The sequence below is a fragment of the Corvus kubaryi genome, unplaced genomic scaffold, assembly GCF_017639235.1.
Source record: "Corvus kubaryi isolate FWS band 111438036 unplaced genomic scaffold, C.kubaryi_AGA036_p1.0 37334, whole genome shotgun sequence".
NCBI lineage: Eukaryota > Metazoa > Chordata > Aves > Passeriformes > Corvidae > Corvus > Corvus kubaryi.
This window is the reverse complement of record NW_024581108.1, coordinates 23,383,759-23,411,415: the sequence shown is the minus strand read 5'-3', so window position 1 is coordinate 23,411,415 and position 27,657 is coordinate 23,383,759. Positions and strand designations below refer to the sequence as shown.

Here is a 27,657-nt window from a genome sequence, read left to right as displayed (position 1 = left end):
AGCTCTGTGCTAATGGCTGTGACTTTCTCTCCGTGACAAATTAGTTGGTGTTGACAGCACAGGCTATCTGTAAGTGTGGAATAAAATCTAAGTAAAAAAAAAAAAAAACAACAAGAAGATACCTTCTTTTGTAAATATCTTTCAGCTGGCACAGTAAATTACATTGATTCAAAAGTGACTCATTTCCAACGCTGCGCACATTAGCAGCCAGTATTATTCAATTTGAGATTTTAATTTATAACATACTCTTGGTAATGTACTCCCAATACATTCCTCACTTCCCTACCCTGTGACTGACAAAAGATGAAAGATCTTTACTGTATAAATATTTTATATTAAACCCTTCACTCTGCTGTATTTCTTCCATTGTCAGTTCCCATTTGCAAATACTATACATTGTCCAAAAAAGTGCTGATCTCGGCAAAGGGCATGTGCTTGTAGGCAGCCCTGCAGCTCCCGCAGCCACTGTGCTGCTGCCAGGGAGAGGCTGGGAGCGGGGGTTCCTCCCGTTGGGAATGAGCCCTGCTGGCCAAGGGACCCGGTCACCTTGGAGGGCTGGATGTGGCCCTGCTGCCCCAGGACCTGAATTTTGGGAGCGGGAGGAAGAAGCACGCCCGTGGCTTTGCAAGCAGGAGATGCCTCTGCTCCTGCATCCAGCCTTTGACCTGGGTGAGAACAAGAGAGTAAAAATGCCTCTTTGTTAAGTAAACCTTTTACAAACTCTCCTGTCACCTTGTCTCGGGGTGAAACTGTGTCAGGAGGCAAGATTAGATAACTTGACCTAAATCGTGCTGGAAATCTGTGGCAGACCTCAGCTCAGATCTCCTGACATCCTGTCCTGCGCATTACTGACAAGACCATCCCTAATCTAGTAGGAGAATCCTTTTCTAAACTGTTACTTAGTAAGAGCTAAATGCCACCAGCAGACATCCTCGGTAAAACCCTCCTGGCTGAGGCCAGACTTGGCTCCTATTTCTGACCCGAGTCGTAGGAGACTGCTCACCACCAGCTACTCCCGGCTCCCACCGCTTCTCCCAACACTTCTCACTATTCTTGCTTGTTAAGCACTTATTATCTAATCCAAAAATACTCCCTGTCCCATGGAGTGCGCAAACCAGAGATTATTTATCCTGCTCTGGGACAGTTCTTTGATCAAATGAACATTGCTGATTATTGTTTGGTCATTGTCAGGCTGCAAAAAGTCCCTTGATCAGCTACTCCTACTTTCTGTGGTTGTTGAGAAGAGTTATTTTGGGATCCTGCAGCTTAGATCATGCAGGTGTTTCACCCCAAGATTTAAGGCAGCACGTTTGAATGCGTTATCCTACTTAGATACATAAAAAATAATTTCAACTGGGCTAAATTACCTTTATTATCAACCCTGGTAATTCCACTGCAGCCATTTTCTTGACTGATGTAGGGAACACTATGAAATGAATCCTCTGAGAAGAAGATGGAAAAAAACAAGACAGTGATCAATGGATTCAATTAGTTACAGTATAATTCTACCAAGATGAAAAAGATCCAAGACGCAATGCAACTTCTCCAGCTCAGCTAACAGAAGTTAGAGAGAACCTGCCGCTACTTTGGGTTTTTTTTTTAAACTCTCTGGAATTACTAATCCATGTAAGGCAGAAGGAGAGGAATTACCAGCAGTACTCAGCAAAATACTGGCAGTACAGAGAGGCTGTGCCACAGGTGGAGGCTCCGAAAGAGTGTTTTAATGGACTAGATACACATTATGTCTGTATTTCTTCACACATAGAAAGCGTTATAACAACAGAGAGATTTCTCTAATGACAACAAAATCAAACCTTCCCAACAGCACATCCAAGCAAGAAACAACAATGCTGTCGCTACGCTGCGGAGGAACAAATTTCTCATCTAATAATTCTCTCAACATTTCCAAACTCCTGCTTTCAGCATCTTTCCTGCATAACGCCAGGAAAGCAGATTCCCTTAATGCACGGGTCATCTGAATTACACCCTGACTCCGAGGTGCACAGACCTCTCTGCTCTGTGCTATGTGACACCTCCTTGTCACCGGGGTCACCACCGCAGGCACGTCCCGGCAGCTGATGCCATTTGTGGTAAGCACGGCGGCTGGGAGGCCGTGGTGGGGAAGGGAGGGAGGCGCGAGGAAGAGCATAAAGACACAATTTAGTTAATCACATTATTAAGATCTTCATCACTGAGAGTACTTAGCACATGGAAATAGTCAGTTTACAAGATCCGAGCGGAGCAATCTGTATATTACGCCCGGGACGTTCCAGCGCCGGGAAATATGTAAATGTCATCATCTTAAAAGATAAAGGCATGGAGAGAGCAGGGCTTTTTTGCATGTAAAGGAAATAAGATGAATGAATAAAGCTGATCAAATGATTAATAGAATCCATAATCTTAATCTTATTATTTCTAAAGAAGCAAAGGCTGTTCAGTTAAGAGCTAGGCGTCTCCATTTCATTAGGAACAATTATATTCCAACTGATCAAGATCTACACCGTGCAGCCCTTGCAGCAGACTCATTTTTATATTTCCTGTCATTTCAGTGAGACCAACAAAGTTGTTGATGATTTGCAAGGAGAAAGCTCTGGAGATGGGTGTAAACAGATTTTAAACAACAGATCTGGCCAGGGTTGATTTAGGACCTCCCCCCCACTCCCTCTGAGGAACACAATGCAAGGCAAAGGCGACCATGTGCTTGTTTCAAGATGTCTAAATCCCAGCCACGCTATCCATCTGAAAGGGGAAAAAAATTAAAAAGAGAGATGTTTTATAAAATGTTTTCACACCCTGTTGGGTTAAGAGAGAGTGGGTATTAATCCTACGGCTGCTTCCCCAGGCTTCCTCTTTGTGGTCAGCAGTGAGGCTGTGGTTGGGCAGAAGGAGGCCAGAGGCATATTTTTTCCTCTTTTTTTTTTTTGAATTAAAAAAAAAAAAAAAATCTGTGTTAAAACAAGAGAAAGTGGACCGGTTACACAGCAAAGCAAAAACCACAGCCAGCCCTCTCTGCTGTTGCTTTCCCCCTAAATGCGGCCTACAGCGATTCTGCTTTCCAAAAAAAGGTTTAATTTAAACCATACAGTGCTACAAGCTGCCACGTTTCCAAATTCCACATTCCTTTCTAATCTGTGCACTTCAGAACTGACAAATTCTGCTTCCAATGGTACCCAGACTAACTGCGAGGAAGGAATTGCTGTTAACCCACCATTCCTCCCCTTGATAAGGAACACCAACCCTCCCCCCCACCCCCAGCCCCTGGATTTTGCTGAACTTTTTAGAATTATCATATTTAAGGGGCCAGATTCAGAGTTTGTAAAGTCTTTAGCTCACTTTTCGCATAGGGAGTAAAGCATTTCCAGGACTCAGGGAGCAGGGAGGAAGGGAATTCCCAGTCCGGAATAAATCCACGGAACTCCCTTGACGGCTTTGGAAAAGCCATTTGCAGTTGCCCAGGCTGTGCCATGGGTGCTCTGTTTACAGGAGCCCACATGGAGAAGGATGTTGGCTCTTCCCTGCCATGCAACCCAAAAATGTGCTGTGCAGAAGAGCCTTCTTTCATTTAAAGTTAGGTAAGTAACACTCTCAGTGAGAACAAGGGGGCAAGGAGGATGTCCTGCTTCAGCCATGAGCAGGAGTGGCCCACAGTGACACTGTGGATGCAAGAGGAATCCAGATTTTGCATCCTTGCGGAAGACCTGGAGAGATGGGACCAAAGGCTTCAAGGAGCACCACCTCTCCAGCTTAGGGACAGTCTGGTGAAGGGTGACTCGAAGGTCCCCATGGACCCAGGGGCACACACACAGCTCCATCAGCCAAACCCCAGGCTGGAGAAGAAACAGCCCATGGGGGATTCCCTGGGAACGCATGTCCACATCCAACTTCGTGCGGTGCCAGCCTGGAGGAGCACTGGGATCACCACTGTCATCCTGAAAACCACTCACCCACAGTTTTTGGCCTGCAGCGCATAAAAGTGAGAGTTTTGGTTTGCCCAGCAGGTGGATTTATTTCTGTCCTGGGATTTTTTGGCCCTCCTGCAGCTCTGGGACACACAGCCATACACACGACTTGTCACTGCAGGGTAACAGCATGAGCCCTTCGGTAGGGGCTCCCATCTTAACCACCCAATATGACGATTTCAGGGCACATCCACAACTATTTATCCCATCTCCCGCAGACAATCTGCTGCTCAGTGGGGCACAGGAGTAGGGAAAAGTGACTGGATGGCTCCGACTCCAGCGGAACGGAGGGAGCGCCGCTCGCTCGGGCTCCCGCACCTGCTTTCTGGCGGGGCTGCATCCACCATGCAACGCCTCCTGCCAACCCGGAGCACAGCAAAAGCATATGTCACATCTCAAAAAGCATGGCATTTTCAAACTCCTTTTTTTCTCTTTGCCTTCTGCTTTCTGAGCCGTTAAAGTGCAGACGAGGAACATTTTCAGGCTTTTCTCAAGAGTCAGAAACTCCAGCTTTCATCTTTTTTCTTCCTTTTTTTTTTTTTTAATGGCAGCATGGAAATTTTTGGTTACCTGGAACCTTAAGGAAAACGTCAAACCTGGTGAGGCTCACAGTAACAGCAACTGCCTGGTCACTGCACGCATCTTAAAGCACCATGTAAATCACAGAATAGTTGAGCTCAATGTTTACTTTCAAGTAATGTCAGAAGTCGAGTGTGGAAGGCCAGGTTCTTAGCAAGTGTAAATCCATTTAAGTCATAGGCTCTTTCTCTGCTCCAGAATCATTGTGTTTATATTCAGACAATACACGCGACAGGCACCAGATGAGTGTTCTTAGCCTCAGCTCAATGATTTTTCTGGAAATGGAAAGAGCTTAGCTGTAGGATCCCTTCCAGGGTAGGAACTCTTTGGGGGGAGTTTTGAGGTGGGGATTTTCAATAGGAGTTGGGTCCATATTTCCCTAGTGCTCCTTTGAAAATCCAAGATGATGTTAGCAAACTTGATCAGGTTCTTTTACAAAACAGAAATAGTATAAAACTGGCACAGAAGATAAACCATACTGATGTAATACATGCCTTAAGAAGTCGGTGAAACATTCAGATTTATACTAGCACAAATCTGAATTTTTGTCACTTCTGCCAGGACAGTCCAATAAGGCCTTAAGTTTGAGTAAATGTCAGTCATTCTCAGTTGTCCCACTAGTAGTCCCACAATGGGATGTGCTAGCCAAAAATGGAAAGGAGGTACAGCATCTGCTTATGTTTAATTTATTTCTGCATTTTGGCGTGTTGTCCTGGGAGAATCAATGTTTTTAAGTGGCTGCATCTTTTTGAGCCAACTTGCTGTCCTTTGCTAACACATCAAGGACATGTTTCTGGAAATGGAACATACTCCCGTTGAAACCAGAGAGGTACAGGTATGGCAACCTTTCATTTCTAAAATTTAGTATGTGTTCTTAGAGTGAAATTCCCTCAGTTTCACTCAAACTGAACTCTAGATTGCCCCCTTGGACTAAGCCATAATTCTCATTAGCAGGAGTTAACGTGCATGGATCATGGAGGAATAAATCCACTTAAGGCAGGTCAGCACTCCGGCTAAACTGGAGCGTACAGGGCACCCATTTCCAGTACTCTGGATTTATACAGAATTTCTGATGGCTGAAATCAGCCCACTGGTTTTAATAATTGCTGCTTTGAGCACGTGGGTAACTGGGAAGCCCTGCAAAGCTGGACAGGCCAAGGACCCAACGCCAGCCCTGTACCCCTGGAAGACCCTTCCAAAACTCTGGCCACAGCGTGTCCCACTGATGGCAACGGCGTGGGTGCCATCAACTCAACCCCAGGCAGAGGGGAATAACATGTTCCTTTTTAGGGCTGGTTAAAATAAAGAGCAGAGAGGCTCAGTGCGCACTTTTGATTTCAAATGCTAATTTTGATTTAATAGTAAGCGGCTTGTTTAAGAAGTAAAAGTGGTTCTGAAACACAAAGGTGCTTGGATGTTGTTATAACTAAAACGGGGCTGATCGCTAGGTTTTTAACAATTTGGTAACAAGAAAAACTGGTCACATGCTGGGACGTTTTATGCCAAGTCTCAGCCAGAGCAAAATTTTATGGCCGAGTTATAAACCCTTGAAAATAAGGGTTTATAATAGAAATGCTGACAGACCCTTAATTATAGCAGCACTAGCGGGCACTGTTGTAATAAGGCCCACATATTTTCCTCTTTGATCATTATTTATAGGATGCATTGGAAATCATCCCATTTACAACTGTATGCCCGCTCAGTTAGGTGGAGTTTTATCCATTAAGAAAGGGAAATACAAAGTCGGCCGCTGAAGAAAGCTGGGGGCTTTACCTCCTGGCGTTCCCGCGGCATTCCAGCCCCGGGCTGCAGGCAGTGACTAATGCCTTTACTCCGCCGGTTTGTATAAGAGGTTGAAGTTCAGGCTGGTGCAGTGCAGCATTCCCCGGGACCTGCTGCCTCTTTAGGCAGGCGATTAATCACTTGATCGATAGACCATATGATTAGGCACTAATAGCTGATAGGAGGAGAGAATAAACAACCATAAATTTGCTTTGTACTGAGTAATCCAAGTGTAAGAGAGGTCAGATAATGGCCACATAAGGTCATGTTGCCTAAGGAGCCCATATGGGAAAGATGGAAGATACATACATTTTTAAATATCTTCAATTATTATTGTATTGCTGGGCAGGATTTGGGCTGCCCATGCACCCCTGTCCTGGAGCATGGGCAGGCTGCTGTGCTCCAGCGCAGGCTGGTATCAAATTGTCGCTTCCCCAGCAAGTTAAAAAAAGCAAAACAACCTCAAAAACCTCAGGCTGTGTGATGATCTCAAACTAAACATCCGCACTGGCTGAGGGGGGTGTAGGATCAGTGGCCCTGGGAGGTCCTGGGGATGTGGCAGGACCTGTGTCCCCATTGGGTCCCTGCTGGGTCTGGCTCCTGGCAAGGTGCAGGTTCCAGCATGGTCCCACCACTGCAGCCCACGGCACCCGGGCAGGATGCTGGGCAGAAAAGCCGCCTTCAAAGGACCATAAATCTCAGGCTCCCCACCCCCTCGCCTCCATCCCTGCCTCCTGCCTTTTCTAAGGCTCTCTTCTTCCCCTGCATAAAAAATGGGCTTTTCAGGACTCGAGACGCAAACCAGGTTTAAAGCCTTTCTGGGTTTTTTCTTCCTTTTTTTTTAAATTTTTTTTAAACAGTAAACGCACCCTTTGTCTATGGCAACGAATTTGAGAAGAAACAAAAATGGCTGGTTAAAAAGAAGAAAAAAATACTTCAGTCACCCCAACAAAGGCGAGGAGTTTACAAACCTTCCCCGTCAGCGCCTGGACGCAGGCAAAGTACTTACTTCATTAAGTTGAAACAAAACTCGGCCAGTAAAACCGTCAGCTCCATCCGAGACAACTGCGGGCCCCTTGCAGCACGTTCCCGACTGACCATCAGCAGACTATGGAAATTGCTTTTTCTGCCAAACAATCGTGGGGATAAATGCCCTCCTTTATCTATGGGGCTATTTCTAAACTCCCCTTTCTCAGTGACGGGACATTCATGGGCTGCAATCTGATTTTGTTGCTTCTCAGCATTAGTGGGAAAGCGCATTCTGGGCTCTCCTGCTGGCACGGATTCCTCCCTCTCCCCCCGCCCCGTGCATTAACTGTGAGCACGGGTGTGTGTAACCACACATCCTCGCATTCAAACCCGGGAGGTGAGGATGTTGTTTGCCTGGGTTATAAAATGATTCTGTGCTTCAGATAACACCGAGGCTCTTGAGGTTCAAAGAGACCGAGATTGGAGCGCTCCCACAATGTCAAGCAATTCAAAATCACTGGAGTGCTGCAAGGACGTTATGTACACTTGACTTTGGGAGTAGACCTGTGCACAATCACTGTGGCACTCCCAATTCCTTTTTTTTCAATTTATTTCACAGGTGCAGTGTACCACAGACCATCCCAGCCACTCGCTGCACCCACCTCAAGAGCAGCTCCTGATCCCCATGTCAATGCAGATGAGCCCTTTAGTGCCCTGCCCTGCTCACTTTGGAAGAAAGGCTTCTCCCATTTAACAGAAATTTCTTCCCTGGGAGGGTGGGGAGGCCCTGGCACAGGGTCCAGAGAAGCTGTGGCCTCCCCAACCCTGGCAGCGTCCAAGGCCAGGTTGGAGGGGGCTTGGAGCAACCTGGGATAGTGGAAGGTGTCCCTGCCCATGGCAGGGGTGGGACTGGATGGGCTTTAAGGTCCCTCCAACCCAAACCATTCTGGGATTCTAGGATTCTACTAAGCACACTTTACTGGGAAGGTCCTGCACATAGGCATTAAAGAATTTGCAGGGTAAACACCAAACCCCAAGGAAGTCAAGTGCTTGGTGTATGAGCTCAGTGATCTCCATCAGGGATGGATACCTACACCTTCCTTCAGCAAGAAAGAAGCTGTTCCCTTCCTTTTGAGAACAAATACAGCAACCACACCAAAGTGTTGATTTGACCTAACAAGCAGAATTTTCTTTCTTTTTGTACTTTTTAACTACAAAGCATTTTCCCTTGCAATACCTACTCTTTTACCTCTTCCTGCTCTGCAGGAGCACTGTGCTCAAAAAAGCATCCATGGTCAGTCCTGCTGTCACTCCCAGCCTGGAAAGGTGCAGCCTCCAGCTACAGAGTTAAAGGTAAATCCTCCTCCTCAGAAATACCTACAAGCTTCACTTAAAACCTTGATTTCCTGTGCATCTATCCTGGCAGTATTTGTCCCATCACCTTTCGCTGGGTGCTTCAGCAGAGACACAACATTTATAACTGTCCGTTACTCTTGAAAATAATATTCATGGATATAATTCCATTTCCACCCACTGGTGCAGTCGTCTGGTTTATCCAGCCAGTGCATCCTCAGCCACCTGCTCTATGTTTTAATTTTAAACCTTAACCTAAGAGTAAATGGGTGTTTCCCGGGATAAAATCATTCAGAACTACCCAGTGTATATAAATAAATAAATAGTAGAACAAATGACAATTATTAATAAAAATATGAAATATTAGTGATCTGTATGGCTGGACTAATTTCTTTCTAATCTTTTCAGCTTTCCTCAGGAATCAGTGAGGGAAAGTCTATCCACCTAAGTGTAGACCTTCCTCTTCCGACCCTTTACTCCCTTTGGTGGTTAAAGCAGCCGGAGCTGTTATCCTGCAATGTGAAATCTCACGTGCTCTTCAAGGATGCTGACATTTATTTAATTAATTTTCCTGCCCAACTTACACAGTGGGCCTGTATTCAAACAGCGCGCATGAATAATGCAGATTTTAAAACCGCATTATTACAAAGGATGTCAAGTTCACACACTGTCAACACTAATAAACTCCCCAAAGTGCTAAAATCCAGGACACCCGTCCCCCTCCTCATCCCTACATCCCTCTGGAACGATGTGGCAGCCCCCTCTTTGTGCCCAGCCGCCAGCGAAGAGCCTCACATGGAGCTGGAGGGTGGGGACCGACCGCACCATCCTAGGGAAAAACACAACACTTGGGGCTTTCATACCCCCAGGGACTCAGCAGATCCCAGATAGATGTCTTATCCCTATTTGTTATTGTTGCTGCCGTGGGACCGTGGGGCCGTGCGGGGCAGGGGTGGTCCCGGCCCTTTCCCCTTCCCCGAGCACTTGCAATCTAATTTAAGACACGGAAAAACAAGTGAGTGAGACAAACACCTGGAGGAATGGGGTAAGAGTAACAAGGTCACATTGCTACGCTGGCAGCTATTGCCAAACTTGCAAACTATCTGCAAGTTATTTATATATAAAATAATTAAAATCAGCTGTCCCATCCTGCCATCCCATCTCTCTGTCACAGGTTTGCTCGTGCCTCGCACGCCACGCAGCGGGATAATTTGGGAGCCGTGGTGGAGGTGGCTGCAGAGACCACAGCTGGGATCCGCACGGGACGTGGGGCACACCACGGCACGGTGGCCAGAATGCCCTGGGGACATGCAGCCACCTTGTCCCTGGGCATGGGCTGGGCTGGCATGCAGAGGGTCTGTGCACAGAGGCTTCCAGAAGCACGTCAGAGCTGCAGGGGATGAGCATCCCTAATCTGGCCATGACTCAACACTATTTTCAGAATCATGGAATCATTAAGGTTGGAAAAGCCCTCAAAGATCATCGAGTCCAACTGTTCCCTCAGCTCTGCCAAGCCCACCACTAACCCATGTCCCCAGGCACCACATCTACATGGTTTGTGAATACTTCCAGGAATGGTGATTCCATCGCTTCCCTGGGCAGCCTGTTCCAAAACTATCACTATTTTCAGAAAGTGAAACACATCAAAACAACCCAGTGAGCAGGATCCAGGAGCTGAATTCGAGCCACACCAATGAAAGAATAAAATATTTTCAGTGCCTGGCAGACACAAGCACTTTTGATGCCCTTTTCCCAACTCTGTGAAATACTTTCACCCCAGGCACCGTCCTGCATGAAAGCAAAATGAAGAGAGGAGTATGAATGATTCCTGAGGTGTCTGCTAAAGCATTAATAATGTTTAAGAGTTTATATTCTAGCAGCAGGTCTGAGATGCATTAACTACCCAAAGGACAACCTTTCCTGGCTCAGCATTAGAGACTGACACCACCCGAAAATGTTTGACTCCCCTATACCTAGTACAGATGAAAAATACCACAAAATCCCTGGATAAAATTCTGCCTTGGCATAGAGCTGTAGAAGTGTTTGGGTTTGGTTTTTTTTCCACACAAGCAGATAGTGATAGGAAAAGGAGAAATGGTTTTAAACTAAAAGAGAAAAAATTTAGATTAGATGTTAGGAAGAAATTCTTTACTATGAGGGTGATGAGGCACTGGAACAGGTTGCTCAGGGAAGTTGTGGATGCTGCATCCCTGGAAGTGTTAAAGGCCAGGATGGATGGGTTTTGGAGTTACCTGGTCTAGTGGGATGTGTCCCTGCCCATGGCAGGGGATGGAATAAGATGAGTTTTATGGCCCCTCCCAACCCAAACCATTCTATGAAGTGTACTTGGCCCTGGGAGGGCTCTGCATGGTGCTCTTGGCCACCTCTCCTTTTCTCAACATTTCTCAAGATTCCATGATACTGGAATGCTCCACATTTGGAGCATCCAGGAACCAGAAGGGCAGTGAGACCCTGACCATGGTAGAGATGAGAAGCTGGAAGGATTATTCATGGCTCCCAAGGCCTTTGAGATGCTCATGAAGAGCGTTATCAATATGACACTGCCATTGGTACATGCAGGGAGGAGCTTACAAACACTACAAGCACTGGAGCTGACACCTCCCTGCAGCAAGGCAAGACAACCACCATCATCAGAAAGGGTTCTACGAAGGAAGAGCACACCCAGGGTGAGGTGGGGAGAGCCCCTGACACAGAGAAGATCAGCACTTCCAGCCTGGGCGTCGCCTACTTTCCGTTCCCTGCTCACAGGTAGCAGAGCTGCCTCCCCAGGTAGCAGCAAGTCAGCCAAGTAGCTGCATTTCAACCTGGGCAGATAAGAAGAGATCAGGATGGCAAAAGGTCATCTTCGGGGACATCCCTGATCTCTGCCCCGGGCACGAGGTCATCCTGATCCTACTGCTTCTCTCACATTGTCTCCTGCCCTTACTTGACATGCAGCAGGAGCAGGAAACACCACAGGCAAATGTCACAAGTGTCCAAACAGCTCTCCAGCAGGGGAATGACCCAGGCAGTGGACCGTGGTCCCTCTGCCTCTCACATCCCACCCAGTCCCAGCCCAACCCTGCTGTTGCCTGCTAGTTAAAGGGGATAGCGCTTTTTTCCAGAAGTATTGGGAGCAAAGGGCTTTGCTGAGGCGATTTTGAAAATAATCAGTGTACTGGACAAGCTCTACTTTTCTACAGCACTTGACAGCACTGTGTGATGGCAGAAAGTTTGTGGGTGACAGCCCAGTCCTTCATGCCCTGGGAACTGCAGGCTGGCCCCGTGCGAGACACACGATGCAGACACATAGTGAGACAGGATGTCTTCCCGCAGAAAGACCAAGTAAATAGTGTATAATGACAGGATTTCTATTATTGATGCTTCAGCAAATCATCTTGGATCCTCGGAGGATCAATTAATCATTGGGATTGTCAACACCCAACTCCATGTTCTGAGTTTTTGCCATCCAACTCTCCCATCCTCCCGTACACACAAATGATGCCGGGGGCACGGTGCCAAACGAAGCGGAAAAAGAAAGAAGGGGAAAGAAAGCGCCGAACAGAGAGGCTGTTGTCAGGGCTGGACCCTGGCGTTGGCGAGGAAGATCAAATGCAGCTGCCCCCATGGCTGCATGTGGTTAAGCACGCCGTGCCTGAGGGCAGGCAGGATGGGGAGCAGCCAGGCAGCCTACGACGGGCACAGATAATTAAATCATCCGATTGCCGGGCAGGCCACATTAAGAAGCTCATCGGTTTGCATGTGGCCCCTTGCTGTGGCCACCCGTGAGCTAAGTCTTGCCTAGATGCTAGTAGACAATTAAGACAAATTGTATGGCTGAAGATCAGACTAGAGCACTGCCAATGCCATTGCCTGGAAGCTCCGCTGAAGAATGAGGGCACATGTGTGTGGGAACCAAGGCTCGGAAGAGAGCTCTTAATGAACAACGTGCCAGCACTTGTTGCCAGAACACACTCTTCATTTCAGCTCTTGGAGAAAACAAAACCCTTAAAACCAGAGTTTACTACATTTCACTGATCTTCAATATGGCTGGAACTTCAGGATGCTTCTCCTCAAGCTAAGTTTGTATCAGTGAAAATATGCTTCTTGTTAAAGAAACTATTTAAAATGTGGAATCTAAAATCAAGCAAAAATAGCAGACAGTATGTTCAGCTTCAAAATTGGCTTGCACTCAACCAAGTATACCATAAACAGAAGGCAGAACTGACTATTTTTATCTTAACAGCCCTTGGGTGATTAAAATTTGGGGCCAGAATAAACAATTTTTTTCCCCATTCCTTGCAAGAGAAGATGTGACATGGGCTTGGAGTACTTTCTAATTTTTTAACTCCCTTCCTAGCTATTAGTTGTTTGCATTAGAAATGTTCCCATGTACCCAACAGCGCAAAGGCTGCATTGCAGCAGGCACGGTATGAATTATAGGAACACACAGACCACTGTGCCCTGCAGAGATTACAGTGCCAGATAAGCCAAAGACAACAACAAAGTGCTAAGAGGGAGCAGGTAAAAAGTTAACAGGGAGAGGAATGCACAGATACACAGCAAATGGGATTTTTCTTCACAAGGTGCAATGTCACGGACAGCCCCTGCAACCCAAAGACATGTGGGAGATGAGGGTCCTGAGGATGCACCTAGGATGGAAAGGACCAGAGAGGTCAGGGAAGGTGATGAGTGAGGAAGACACAGAGGGAATCTGAACCAAGGGACAAGGAAGGCTGGAGGAGAGAGAAGGGAGAGGTGGCAGGGCAAAGGACATTGGTGAATGGACATGTGAGTGCTAAGAGAGAATGTGGCTGGGAGATGCTCTGAGGTCAAAGGCCAGGGATGAAATCCAGCATCAATGTGAAGCAGCATAGATGGAAGAGACTGAGAAAATCCAGGCCATGGAATTTACAGCCTTGCAGCAGCCAGGACTAGTGAAAAAGAGCAATCGTGTGTTGAGGGATGGGCAAGGCGAGAGACGGGGAGGTACAGATTGTTTGCATGTTTGCAGAACAAGAAGTCAAAGATGCAGCCCCGGCTTTGGTCATCCATTGGCAGTGGTTCCAGCGACTGGAGGAAGGAGAAGAAGTGGCGATGGGAAGAGAAGGAAGCAAGAAAATAATTTTTGATGGCGTTAAATAATGCTGATGGTTTAATTGCTTCAGCAGAAGCAGCTATGGAAAGGGGCTGAGCCATAGGACTGAGCAGAGGGAAGCAGAGCAGGATGGGAGCAATGGACTGAGTGTTATGGGAGCTGAAACCAGGGGAGCAGAAGCAAATGATTTGGAAGGTGTAGAGCATGAAGCCTAAATGAGGATTTTGGGATACCTCCAACACAAGGGAACAGGAGGTTCTGACATCACTGAGCTGTCTATGGCAGATATTTGGGTCTCTCTGTAGCAGCAGCCCACAGATTTGTTGGGACACAAGCCACCATCAACCCCCAAACCTTCCTCTGACCTTCATGAATGTGTCTCTCCACCTTTTGTTACAAACTACACATTTTAATACTTAACACGTGAATGCTACAATTCATGTTTCACAGTGTAGGAACTGCTGAGTCCTGCTGTGAGGACCCCCCAAGCAATATTTATTTATAAACAACTAAAACGAAACATTTCCTGACAAGATCTCTTAAAAACTGTGCAGATGTCCAAAATGATGTCAAACAGACATGATATATAGAAGGCCCAAACAGTTCTCAGTCAATCCACCTGAGAGAGTCGACACCTGTGTTTCTGAATAACATTATATTCTCACATAATAACAGTAATTGGAGGGGGGGAATTATCTGACAAACTCTTTTTTGCTCATCCTTGTCTTCCTTTCTCCACACACTGATCATCTCTACTCAAACCCATTCAAATCTGCATTATTATTTTTGCTTCTTTAAAGTACAACCATTGTTCCTAACTTCCACCTCCAGCTCAGTGCTATTCCTCCAGTTTAGCATGTTCCCATTCGCTCGGTGTCAGCAGAAAGGGCTTCTTACTCCAGAAAAGCCATTGCATATGCAATAAACAAATAGCCTTTGACATCCTGGTTAATTACATCGGTTAGCGACAATCTCATATGCATGAATGCTGTGCTAATGAAAACACTTTGGCATGCAAAGCAGGACCGATCAAGACACTGAAGTGTCCAAACCTGCAAACTATAAACAGCACAGCCCATGGAATACAGCGGGACTTCGCAGTTACCCTTAGGAGGAGCATCGATGGATGGCAACATGGTCAGGTCAGACTCTCAACAAGGCACAGTACGAGCTTTAGGGGCTGTACACTTCGATTTCATGGAAGGCAAGCCATTAATTAAGAATTTAATCCTGCACCAGTGGTGAGAATGGTGATGAAGACAGTGATGAAGGCATCTTAGCAATACAGCATCTCTGTACTTTCTATAAAGCACTGGCGTGAGCACCCTGTGACGAGCACGGACCCAACCATGCCTCTTAAACTCCCAAACCAAGTGCTCACCTGAACGTCATTATCCATTTTCCCGCACTCCAGCTGAGCTAGACATAAAGCAGGACCTCCATCCTGGGCACTTCTGCAGCCCACTTACCTCATCATGATGGTCCACCTTTGCCAAGGCTCCCAGCAGCCACGCAGAGGAGCCTCAAGCCTTTCCCACCACTAATCCAGGATTGCTCCAAAACAGATCTTCTCATGACACCCACATTTCAACCTGCTCCAAAGGAGCAGCTGAGTGGCCAGGCTCTGTGTCCCACCCCAGGAGCCATGCGGTGCCTCAGCCCTGGTGCACATGTGCTGTGCAGATGGACATGGAGCACGCTGCTGCGGCAGCTCCGTGCGTGCTCCCTGCACGCTCGCTGTGCAGCCAATTTGTATGTTTACCACAGCCATTTGTCCAAGACTTCTGAATGTCTGCAGCCAAAACCATGGAGAAATGGGAAAAATGGAGGTGAAAAACCTCAGGAAACATGTGTAAAGAAGTCAGAAGAAATGCAGTGATTGCCACCACCTTCCATGTCCACGTGGTCAAGAGCCCTTTTGCAGCTGGATGAGAACTCATCCTCTGCGCAAGCATGGGGAAAATGCTGACTTCCCTCAGTGTCTCCATCTCTTTGGCCACACCAAACTCTCTTTCATTTTCAGCCTCTCCTCTTTCAGCTACCTGGACTCATCCCTCTCACCAAGACCTAACGTGGTCCACATCTATCCAAAGAGAAAAACCACAGTCCTTGGAGACCTGGTCTCCTTCCATCCAGTAACACTGTGCAGAGCTAACCACAGCCGTAATGTACTGACAGTTAAACTGCTTTTATCTCTTTTCTTTTCCACATAGCTCTCATACAATAATCCCCTGCCATATTTTTTACCAATAAAACACATGAATAGCTAATCTGGTGGCTAACTACAGTGATACGTGATCTTCCCTTGTAATGACTTCCACAGTGAAATAACAAAATCCCTATCAAAGACAATCTTTTTATGGCTGTTAGGAAGACTGTCTCTACCCTGACGCTTGCCAAAAATTTGGTTTTGCCTCCCTTGTCCCCTCATATGACAGAGAAAATGGACTAACCCTATATTAAGAATACACATATGATTACCAAGCATTTAACAACAGAAAACTTCCCCTACACTGTTTAGCCTAGAAACATCCAAGCGCCAGAGCCAAGGAATGTTCTTCCCCACCTCCTTTTAGCCACGGATAAACCCCACGCACTGCAAAAGAGAAGTTTTTAATCAAAATTGGCACTTCTGAGCTTGCAGTTGGTGGCAGATCCCTTCTCGAATCAATGATGTCACCTTGGACTGTGGCAGCAAGGGAGTTCCATGGAGGCTACGAGCAAAGCTGTGTTGGGTTTTGGCACCGGCCTAGCAATCCTAAAAAGCAGTTTGGTGTTTACAAACCAAGGCTGAGCTGTGCCCAGCTCTGGTGTGCTGGGCAGAGAGCAGGAGTGAGGATGCTCTGGGCCATGTGCTGGAGAGCGAGCACAGGCAGTGATCCCCGCCGCCGACAGCACTGCCAGCACCCTGGCTGCAAAGTCTGAAATGGATTTAAAAAGTGCCCAACGTTGTAAAAGTATTTCGAAAGTGCCAAACCCCTTGCTTGGTGTCTGTAAGCTTCTTTGTTTACCAGACACTTCAGCCCCACTCATCTGCCCCTTCTTTGCTCCTTCACCTTTCCCAATCCCTAAAAGCTCCCGGAAAGCTGCACATAGGAGATCATCGCCAAAAAATCCCACAGCCACGGGTAGACCTTATGCTGCTGGAGGATTTTCCAAGGATGGAGAGGGCTGTGGGGCTTGGGCAGGAGGACATGGGGTGGATGCCAAGGCCAGCACACCAAGGGGTCCCATACAAAGCAAACCCCAAGGGAGCTGCAGAGCTGGCAGGGGACTGAAGAGGTCTTGGAGAGCTGAGCAAGGAGATCATCCAGTCCACAGAAAGAAACATCTGTGTAAACTGCATCATAAAAAGCCCTGTACAAACTCCACCCTTGCCAGTGGGCTTGGGGAGATGAAGGCTGACAATAAGGACCCAGGGCAAAGCCAGCATCTCGAGGAGAGGTCACCTGCACAGTGAGCCCAGTGGGCACTTCTACTGATCGTAACTAACCAGGGACAAGAGGAGCTTTGCAGCCCCGACCATCCCCAGCCCAGGTGCTGCTCTCCTACACAGAAAATGTTTTTGTGGGTTTGCCAATATTGCAAAACCACGGCGTATGCTGAGTGAGAAATTGGAACCCTGTCTGTGGTCAGCGTGTGCAGCGCTCTCAGAGCTGAAGGAGGCTCTTGTGCCCTTCCCCTGTTTCGGGCCACATCTTCCCAAACCCCTTTCACATCAGACAGATGCTTCTGCTTATGGTTTCGTGGGCAACACAAGGACCTACAGCACTTGGGAGGATGGTGGCTCATTACAGCAGGAACTTGGGTTCTCCAGAGGTAATTTACAGCAGGGAAGGACTTCCCGGCCATGGCCAGACTAGCAGGACTTTTAAATTACTTTCTTTATGTACCCAGCTCTGGGGGCTGGACCAGTCATGCATCATTGCAGCAGCTCTTCTGAGTCCTAGATCGCCAGGTCATCAGGCCAGGTGGCTGGGATGCCATGCCACTATCTCAACAGGAGAAGACTTAAGGAAAGTTCATTCTAATTAATAATAACTGTGAATTTAAAGTGGATTAATTAAACTGCATTAAATCCCTGTGTAAACGCCTCACTCAGACTTTAAAGTGTCTTTATTAAATTGCTAAAGCAAAATTCAGCTAAACCAAATTAAGGCTGTTTCATTTCTAAATGACAGTGTCTACACGAGGATGTAATGCAGTTTAGATAATCCACTTTAAAAGTTATTTCACATCCATTTCAATTGTCCCTGTGTAGACAAGCCCGAGGAATCCTGTCGCTCACGAGCCTGTGTACAAATATGGGTAACAACAGGACCTTTTTGAGATTGCCTTTTTAGGAGATTATTTCCAAATATCCTCATGGACAAGAGAGCAAAGAATTGATTGAGCAAAGAAGGGCTGTTTACAGGGCATGGAGTGACAGGACAAGGGGAAATGGCTTTAACTGAAAGAAGGCAGCTTTGGATTAGATTATTAGGAAAAAATTCTTTCCTCTGAGGGTGGTCAGGCCCTGGCACAGGTTGCCTAGAGAAACTGTGGCTGCTCCATCCTTGGAAGTGTCTAAGGCCAGGCTGGATAGGGCTTGGAGCAACCTGGGCTAGTGGAAGGTGTCCCTGCCCATGGCAGGGGTGGGACTAGATGGACTTTGAGTTCCCTTCCAACTGAAAGCATTCTGTGACTCTATCAATCTGTGATTTTCAGTGGGAATGGGGCAGGAAAGGACAGCACTCATCCATGGGCTCACAGAGTGCAGCAGGACAAACATTCCTGGGAGATGGGGAGATATGGAGGGAAGAAAGGGATATGCACAGTCAGGACATGCAAATGCGACTGTGCAAAGTAGCTCTGACCATATTGCAGCGAGATGTTTCTGCTCCCAAGAGGGAAAAGTGGAGTTTAAGGATGAAACAGTGGAGATGAGGAAAATGGATGGTGCTGGGCATGATGTCTGTAGTAGGTGCAGAGAGATGGCAGGTTCACAAGTCACAGTGATGTTGGCACCAGGGGATGCAGAGACATTCCCTAATCCCACTGAAGCTGCCGAGTGGGGTGGGGGAGCAGCCTTGGACCCCTTCCCCATGCGAGGCTGTACCCATGGCCGCTTGGCAACAAGGAGAGGACTCTGGCTGCATTTGGCAAAGCTGATGGATTTGGGACATCCACAGAGCTCACTGGGATCGGCACAAAGGGGCCTGTGGGACAGCAGCACTGAGGGTCTCCTCTCGGCCAGCAGATCCACAACCCCTCAGCTTTGCAGGGAACAGCTGTCAATGTGCAAAAATATATTTTGGGGGAGCTGAGAGAAAGCCCCAGGGGGTTCAGGTTTTGGAAGGGCCCTTTGTCCTCACGCTCTGGGCAGTGGCAGAAGGCAAAGGGTTAAGGAAGCCCTGTGGTTTACAGTTTAGTAGCAGCCGCAGCACAGACCTTCGCAGGGAGGCTGGAGAGGCTGGAATAACTGCTGGCTGGAGCTGCAGCACATCCAGAGGCAACGGCAATAAAAACAGAGTGGATTACATCCCTTTAGAAACCCTCCGGAAAAAAATAATAAAAAAAAAAATAATAAAAAAAGAGGAAAACAAGAGAGTAGGGGAAAAAAAAAAGGGAACGCCAGAAAGCACAAACCACAGATTCTGTCTGTTGGCTGCTTTTTGATAAGCTCTGCTCAAACACAATGCTAATGAGCATAAGGGACATCCTCTGCGTGGGGCGGCTGCTTGACCGCATTTTGTCTGCATGTGGCTGATTTCCTCACCCACTGCCAAGCCCCGTGGCATCGCTCCCCGCCGGGGCTTTTCCTTCGGCTCCTCGCCTCGCCGCCCGGCCCCGATCGTTTCCCAACCTGCGTGAGTCAGCAGTAACCGAAGGAAAGGGCTGAGGGGGGAACAAACGTCGGCGCCTGGAAACTCTCCCTCCCAAGCATTGCAGGGTGGCTGTGTGCTGCCCATGTGAGCTCCAGAGCAGGGACGGGCAGCTTCTGAGCTCTTTTCATATTAACACCATACGATTATTTTGTTTTCCTGGTTGATCCCAAAGTCCACCCAGCTCCTGGTGTTAATTTGCCCTTTGCCAAAGCCGGAGCTGCCTGCTTTTATACTACTGGGCTCTTTACAAACCCACTGGTGATTGCTTTCCCAAGGCATCTACTGGGTTGTGTATAATTCCTCTAATTAAATGTAAAGGAGAGATGGTTTGGTGGAGCACCATTCCATCATTTTCCCTCTCGCTTCATGCTGTGGACTTTAATGAGGACCTAAAACACCATCTTGACTTGGCTTTAGTTTCAGGCCAGATGAGCTTTGCTTGTTAAGACGGTCTTTGCTTGTCAGGAAAAATAGCTTTATTAAGGTCATGTAACATGGAGGGTTTGATTAAAGCTAATCAAGGAAGAAAACCAGACCGGAGTGGTGTGAACCAAACTTACTGCGACATGTTTAACATAACTTCACCTCGCCTATCTGTAGAAAGCAGACAGAAGTAAGATCAGGTTACCCAGAAGAATGCCTGAGCCGGGGGGAGCATGTAGAGCACCGTACAACATCGTGTAGCACCGTACAACATCCTATAGCGCCCTACAACATTGTGTAGCACTGTAGGTAGTGTAGCACTGTACATTTACAGCACTGTACCACCTTGTGTAGCACCGCACAACATCCTACAGCACCGTACGACATCGTGCAGCGCTGTAGGTAATGTAGCACTGTGCACTGTGTACAGCACTGTACAGCACCATACAGCCCCCCACAGCATTGTATAGCCCCACACAGCACTGCACAGTGCCATACAGCTGTGTACGGTGCCACACAGCATCACACAGCACCATACAGCAGTGCTGCGCAGCGCGGCACAGCACCTCGGAGCAACACACAGCAGAGCACAGCACAGCTCTCTCAGTGCCATACAGCACTGGATGGCCTCATATAGCACTCACATAGCACCACACAGCTCTGTACAGCACCGTGCACGTGCAGCTTAACCCACGCAGGGCTTCCCGGGAGCGACCCGGCCAACTCCGGCCCTGCGGCTCCGCTCCCAATCCTCGTTAGCCGGGCTCTCCCGGCACAGGGGTAATTGCCACGCGGCAGAGCGGAGGCGGACGGGCTGCCCTGGAATGCTCGCTGTGCCAGCTGCTAATCTAGAGGGGTTCTACACCTAAATAATGGGCCATGCCCTCACCAGAAAGAGACTCCATCCCTGAGGTTCCTCTGGGCTGTTCTGTCAAAGGGATGGGAGCTTTACAGAAAACGCAGGGGTGTTTTTCACATCCAGAGGGCTGTCCCGTCACTGAGACTCATTATGGAGGCGCCTCCGTTTTGGATTTACTGGATATATTTTTCCATATTTTCCTCTAGGGATCCCACAGCTGGGAGCTCGCCCTGCTTCCTCTGTGCACACCGACCACTGGGCTCCTTGCTTTTACTTTTACTTTGGTTTTACTATGTGGTGTCAACAAACACAGTCAGGGCGGTCCGAGAAAATCATTTGGGACAGACAGGGAAAAAAAAAACTTGGTGCTGGTTCATAATTTTGGAGATTTTCTGAGAAACCTACAGCTCCAGTCAGCAGCCAAACACCGTCAGCCAGGCCCTTGAGCTCCTTTGACTGCAAAACATCCATGCTTTGGAAAACAGGGATGAGCTCAAGCCCTCTGCACACACAGAGACCGAGGGACATTGTCCCATCTGGTGAGGTCTGGGTCCTGCTGAACTGTCCCCCAGCTGCCAAAAGTAAAACTGCCAATCCAATTGCCTCTGCTTTTTGGTTTTCTCCTGAGCCCGAGTGGAAGGAAAACGCTGACGGATGTTTGAGACGCGGGCAGATTAAGCTGCAAGGTACAAGCTCTCACAAGCAAAAGCAATTAAACCTGGGCTTTTTGTTGTTGGGGTATTTTTTTCAAGAGACAAGTTAGAAACTCGGCGCTGTGGAAGGGGCTTTTTAAGGATAATTTTCTCCAGAGAAGTTCAGGAACTCCAAACATACACAGGGATATCCTGCTTAGGACAAGGCTCAGCATTAAAAAAACACAGTCTAAACAAAAACGTGGGACTACTCCCCTGCTCCAGCCCCGCCGCTCGGCGAAGGATGGACAGGAAATTACCAGCAGTGGCATGGGGGCTGCTGCCAAGAGGCAGCGCGGAAACAAAAGACCCTCTATTGTGTAGGAAAACCTGACATCCATCCCCTCTGCTATACTCTGAACTCCCATAAACCTTTCCTGTGAGATATGATTTGTGGGAGCTTTCCACATTTCCAGTGCCCTGCGTTGTGCCCCCTCCGGCACATGCAAGTGGGATCTGCATCGACACCGAGTTTCACACCACTGCCAGCCTTCCAAAGCCTGGATTTCTCCCGATTTCTTCTCCTCCTCCTTCTGCAGCCTCCCCACAAACTGCTATTAAGAAAGTAAATGGGATATTTGCCCTGTCGCAAGGCAGCAGCAGCCCCGTATTGCACAAAGGGCTCGATTTGCTCCATTATTCTGTCCTCCTTCAGCACAAAATAAGGCGCTTTTTCTTGGTAAAACAGCATTATTTTATATTTCCCCATTTCTTTTCGAAGCCATGCACTGTAATTGACTAACGGGTCACTCTCAATTAATTATATTTAACAAGTAGAAGCTGCAGAGCAACGCTCCCTCCCCCAAATTATGTCCTTTGGTTATTTAAATAGGTGCAAGTAGAGGGATGGGAGAAGGAACAAGTCGGTAAAGTATCAGCTGTGGAAGTTTGTTGGGAACTTTCCAAAACCCTACATCTGCTTGGCAACAGCTCAGAAAGGGATATGGTTACTCTTTTAACAGTAACACAGCTTTCCCAGGCTACAATATATGAAAAACAGCTTACCCCGGAGCAGGGAAGGGCCAAGAGAGAGCTGCAAACCCCACCCCAGCCCCACCGTGGGACCCCATCAGCTCCCCAGAGCCAGTCAGGGACCAGGAAAAATGCTGTCCTTGGATGTGGGAGCCCCCCCAAACTCCTCCCTGGCACCCTGGGGTGGGCTGTGCAGCCAGGAGCAACTCGGGGCTGGAGAGGGGGCTCCTGCTCCAACTTTTTGGGGGGAGAATCACAGCACGGCTCTTGTCAGCGTAAGCCTTCGTTCACCACAAACAACACATCTAAAGGCACTGTTTATAATTATAGCATTAATTGATCTCTCATTTATTTTTTTCCAGCTGCTAATTAGAGAGATAATATCTCAGGTGCTTTACAAGCGTTAGAAGACTTCAGCTCGCATGGAGATACTTCTGCCGAGGAAAGCAGAGGTGGATGGAGCAGGGAGCAATCGCTCTGCAAAGAGAAATGATTTACCACAGTTGGGTGCATTTTTTATATTTTAATTAATCTCGCTTTAGTCAAAAAAAAAAAAAAAAAAAGAAGAAATAACAACTTCCCACAGCCTGTTCTGCGATACGAGGGCAGGGAGGCATTAAGAAGATTTAGTGCCTCTGCCGGGTCAGGAAAACACGGGAAAAAATCAGAAAGTAAAAACAATAGCGTGGGAGAAAGGGGGAGAGCATTTGGCACGGGATAAGACACCTCTCCATGGCACAGGGAGCGGGACGGGGCTGTCCCAGCTCTCCCGCACCAGGAGGGGTCTGCAGGGAGCATCCGGGCGCCCCGACACCCATCCTGGAGGCCATGGGCTCGGCACGATGCCGTGGCTCCTCCGAGGGCCGGGATCTTTGCCGGGACGGAGGGAACACGCGTCGAGACGTAGTTTTACAACTAGGTGAAAGTTCCCGCAGTGGCAGGACGCGCGGCTGGCACTGCCTGGTGTGACCCATTTCTCAAATAATTACAGCCTGAGTCACAAACCTGTTAAGACCCAATTAACAAAAATGTTATGCATCAGTGATGCGTGTTTTGTCCAGAACTTTTAATTCCACAGTTTTTCCAAGTAAATTCTCTCTCTTTATTTTCTAGTCATTAAATCCCCTCCCCTGGGTGCGAGCGGTTGCCTTCCCATTGTGTTGCGAAAGGGTTAGCGGGCCAAGAAGTCAGAAGGAAAAGGGTGTCATTACTTCTTGCCACTTTGTGGCAGGAAAAAAAATCTGGAAAAAAAATTAGAAATAAACTCTTGCTGCTCCCAAAGCCGGCACGAAGCCCTGGAGGCACCCCAGGGAGGGTGAGGGGTCAGGCTGTGCTCAGCCGGGGGGTGATGGTGGGGAAGGGCCTGGCTCTGTCCTGGCCTGTGCAGACGAGGGGAGGCAGTGGAGAGGATTTTATTTGGCAGATGGGTGCAGCTATTGAGCTTATGCAGTAGTGGGTTTTTGGCTGCCCGAGTGGGTAGCCTGTTGTTTACTGTTTATGGATTTGTCAGTTTTAATTATTGTGAAGTGCCCAGATGCTCTGGCGGACAGTGCCATAAGCATTTAGGGAGCAAATATATAACGAAATGCACTTGAAAACATCTCTGCTTCCTCCCACCCCTCTCCTGCCCAGCTCCCGGGACACCCCACGGCACCAAACACCGGCCCTCCTGGGTGCACGGCGGCCGCACGGCGCTGCAGGGCACGCAGTGCTCCCACTGTTCCAGGGCTGTCCTGTGCTTTTCCACCTTGGAGCTGCAGCTCCATCAGCACTATCCCCGCAGCGAACACAGGCTGCCAGCACCAGGGGCCCCCCGGATCCGCGTTCTACCGTTCCTACCCCACTGCAGGCCCCGGGCGTGCAAATCTGGAAGCAGATCTGCTTCCTTGCACCTTTTTTTTTTTTTTTTTTTGCTTTTACCGTCCATCTTTTTAAGGTTATTGGACTCTGTTTTCTATAAGGAGGTTACGTGCATGGCAAATAGCATAAATGCATCCCAGACGGGGCCGGTGAGGAATGCTCCCCCTGGTTACACATGTACTTTTCATCTGCGGTCACGGGGCTGCGAGTGGCCATCTCCAAGAGCGCCATAGCCCGCTCCTTCCTGACTCCATTGTAATCCATATTCCTCCTCCCGATGCGAAATACTGCGCTAGATAAATTCCACTGTATTTCAGAAAGTTTTCCACAGCTCCCTAAGTGTTTCCATATGACACTGGGCTCTACAGGTAACTTGAGTTAAAGCCATTCCTTAAGCAAAACTCCCTGTAAAATTTTCCACTATCTCAGCAGTACTCTATGTGCTGTCTTTAAAGCAGAGCACATATATTTCGGAGCAGGATTTGCCGTGATGTCGGATTGCTCAGTGAGCCCCAATTACGGTTTTTACTTTTTTTTTTATTAAAACCTCCTTGCTCAGGTCTTTCGCCTGTTCATTCACTGAGGTCCTTTTTAAGGGGGGGAAGATGCAGCTTTGTGAGCCATGCAGGGCGCAGGCTCAGGCTGGGAGCGGCGTGGATAATGCCAGCCTTGTTCCCGCTGCCTTTTCACTCTGTTCCCAACCCTCCTTTTTTCCACCCATTTCCCCAGGAACAGCAGCAAACCCTAAATTGCAACCACCTGCTCCATACATCATCCTCAGGCCTGGCAAGCCCGAAACGGCGGCGATGCTCAGCATTCCTGCAGGGGATTGCTCCCCAAAACGCTCAGCCCTGGTCCCCAAGGATGGCAGTAAAACCGCTGCACGCATAAAGAGTTTAATTTACAAATAGGCTTATGCTGAAAGAGTGCCTCCTGTTCTCCAGGAAGCCCTTAGCAGTGATGGAGAATCTCCAAAGGAAAGGCAAAACACATCATTTCGGAGCTAAGATCCCTAAGGATGGAGGAAAAACCCCGATCTGTGCAAAAAGGATCGCAGCGCCCTGCGCATGCAGTGACTGCAAAACATCTGGCTGGATTCTGGAGAGAGGGAGAATACAAGATGGCAGGAAAGATTAATGATTTTGTAACTTCTTCTGGTTTCAATGAACTTTTTTCTGGTTATAATCAAGGTTTTCAATGGTAGATTGGCTGCACGCTGGGCAGTGGTGAGCTGAGGTGGGGTGCTCTGTCTCTGGGAGTGACAGAAGCACTCAGCCAGAAACCCGACTTGTAACCGTCCCATGGAGCCTGTTACACTCAAATGGCTGTTTTGCCACTGGTTTAATTAATAAGCCATATTATTGGTTAATTTTATACCGTCCTGAACTTTTGTCAAGGAAAAATTGGTTAATTTTACAGTGGGTGGACTTGATGCAGCAGAAATAATGAATAAACAACTTTTTTAAAGGTACGGACTCGCAGCCTTGCTTTGTTTTGAGTAAACCCTTTGATTTTATTACACAAATAATGTCTATTATTGATGGACTCCTTTACAGACAAAGCATCTCCCCTGTCTTCAAACTTCTTTTTAAAAATCTATTAAACACCTTCCTCCCATCCCAGGGTTTTACACATGCAAATACACCCTTAAACACTTTTAATTCTCTTTTTTTCCCCTCATCTATCTCCCTGCTTTCCAGATGGACCACCAGCTTCCCACCATTGCCAGCAACAGCTTGTGTATTGTTTGTTTAAAACAAAGATGACGCATTAAATATCATACACGATGTGAGGAGAGGGGCTAAGGATGATCCTCTGGAACCAAAAGCCAGTCCAGCACGGTGTTCCAAAGCTTGGCATGTGAAAAGGGATCCAGGATCTGGCCATCCTCTGCCTTTGGGGAAGGCACTTCCCTTCCCGCCTCAAGGATCCTTTGCCTCCAGAGACAGTTAAACTTGTGCGAACGCTCTCCAAATTATACAGGCTAACCAACAATTATGTCATTTCATTCAAACATTCATTCACCCGTCATGTGCCCAGATTAAACAGTAACACTTTGTTTGAAACATTCTGCTGAAATTAGCAGACCAGAGTTGCCTTCACCTATATTTAAGCACTCAGCCCCGTGCCGAACGTAGCCTTGCCTGAACTCGGACGGGTTTAGGCAAGTTTAGCACTTTAATGTGAATCAAAGCCGTGCTTTTGCACGCTGCACATGGTTATTAGATGGGTATAGTCACAGGGATATGGAGCTGTGAAGATTTACAGAAAAAATGACAGGAATTTGAGAAGAATGTGAAAATCTGAAAAAAGCTATGAACTTAAGAAGAGGTTTACGTTCACTTACAGCCTCCCCAAAAAGTAGTTTCAAGCTGTGATAAGAGGAAACAATGCAAAAAAGCTGTAGTTGTGACGGACCAGAAAAAGCAGAATCTGAGTGTACAGCTCCAAGTTTTGCATTGTTTCCTTCTTTAAGGACAATGATCTGAGACACAGTATGGATTTTAATCATTGTATTTTGCTTGAAAGCAGAATTGCAACCACAGCAGCAGCCCTCTGCTGCAGGCTCATCCATGATCTCCCAGCCGTGGGGAGGCAGCACCTCTCACCGCCAGCACGTGTCACACAAGGCTACGGAGCTCCAGGATGCCCAAGGCTGGCATTAATGCTAAAATCTGCAGTGCTACCAACATATCCAAGATGCCAGTTTGCTGCCATCAGCTTTGTGTGACAGGAGAGAATAGCAGGCAGATTGCGTATCTAATGAGCCACACATACTGAAAATCCACAGCAATCTCTGGAATACATGTGGATTTGTCTAAAACTTTAAAATATGGCCTGGATGGTGTCCTGACTGCCAAAACCACAATGAATTCACTGTTACTGTCACTAATCTTCCATGTATGTTACATATGGTTGACATTTTTCTTTAACTCTCATATTTTTTGCATGTGTGCGTATATAAATAGGGTAGGAGGGAGGCGAGGAGCAGGCAGACAAACAAACAACCGGCTGGGATGCACGACGTTCCCATTAGGCATTGGAAAATTAGTCCTAAGTGTGTTATACAAATCTGCAGAGCCCCAAACAGCACGTTTTTGAGCGTAGGTGAAGTCTAGGTCTGTCCTGGGAAGCCAGATGTGCCTTCCTGGCCTTATGTTAAAGTGTTCATCCCAAAGTTGGAAGGGATACTCCAAGTCCTGCTGAATCCAGTGGGAATCTCAAGGCCTTTCAATATGATATG

The 27,657-nt window shown here is 47.7% G+C and overlaps 1 protein-coding gene across 14 annotated transcripts in view; it reads right to left on the bottom strand.

Moving 5' to 3' along the window:
* Positions 1–27,657, bottom strand: part of NFIA (nuclear factor I A) — a 344,509-nt gene that overhangs the window by 187,390 nt on the left and 129,462 nt on the right. The window contains exon 3 of one of the 14 annotated variants that reach the window (XM_042030851.1): positions 22,903–23,030. The exons of the other annotated variants lie outside the window; for them this stretch is intronic. Within the exon in view, the coding sequence (XP_041886785.1) occupies positions 22,957–23,030 (74 nt within the window). The 3' untranslated portion in view covers positions 22,903–22,956. Of the gene's footprint in view, positions 1–22,902; positions 23,031–27,657 lie in introns of those variants that run through there. 14 annotated transcript variants of the gene reach the window in all.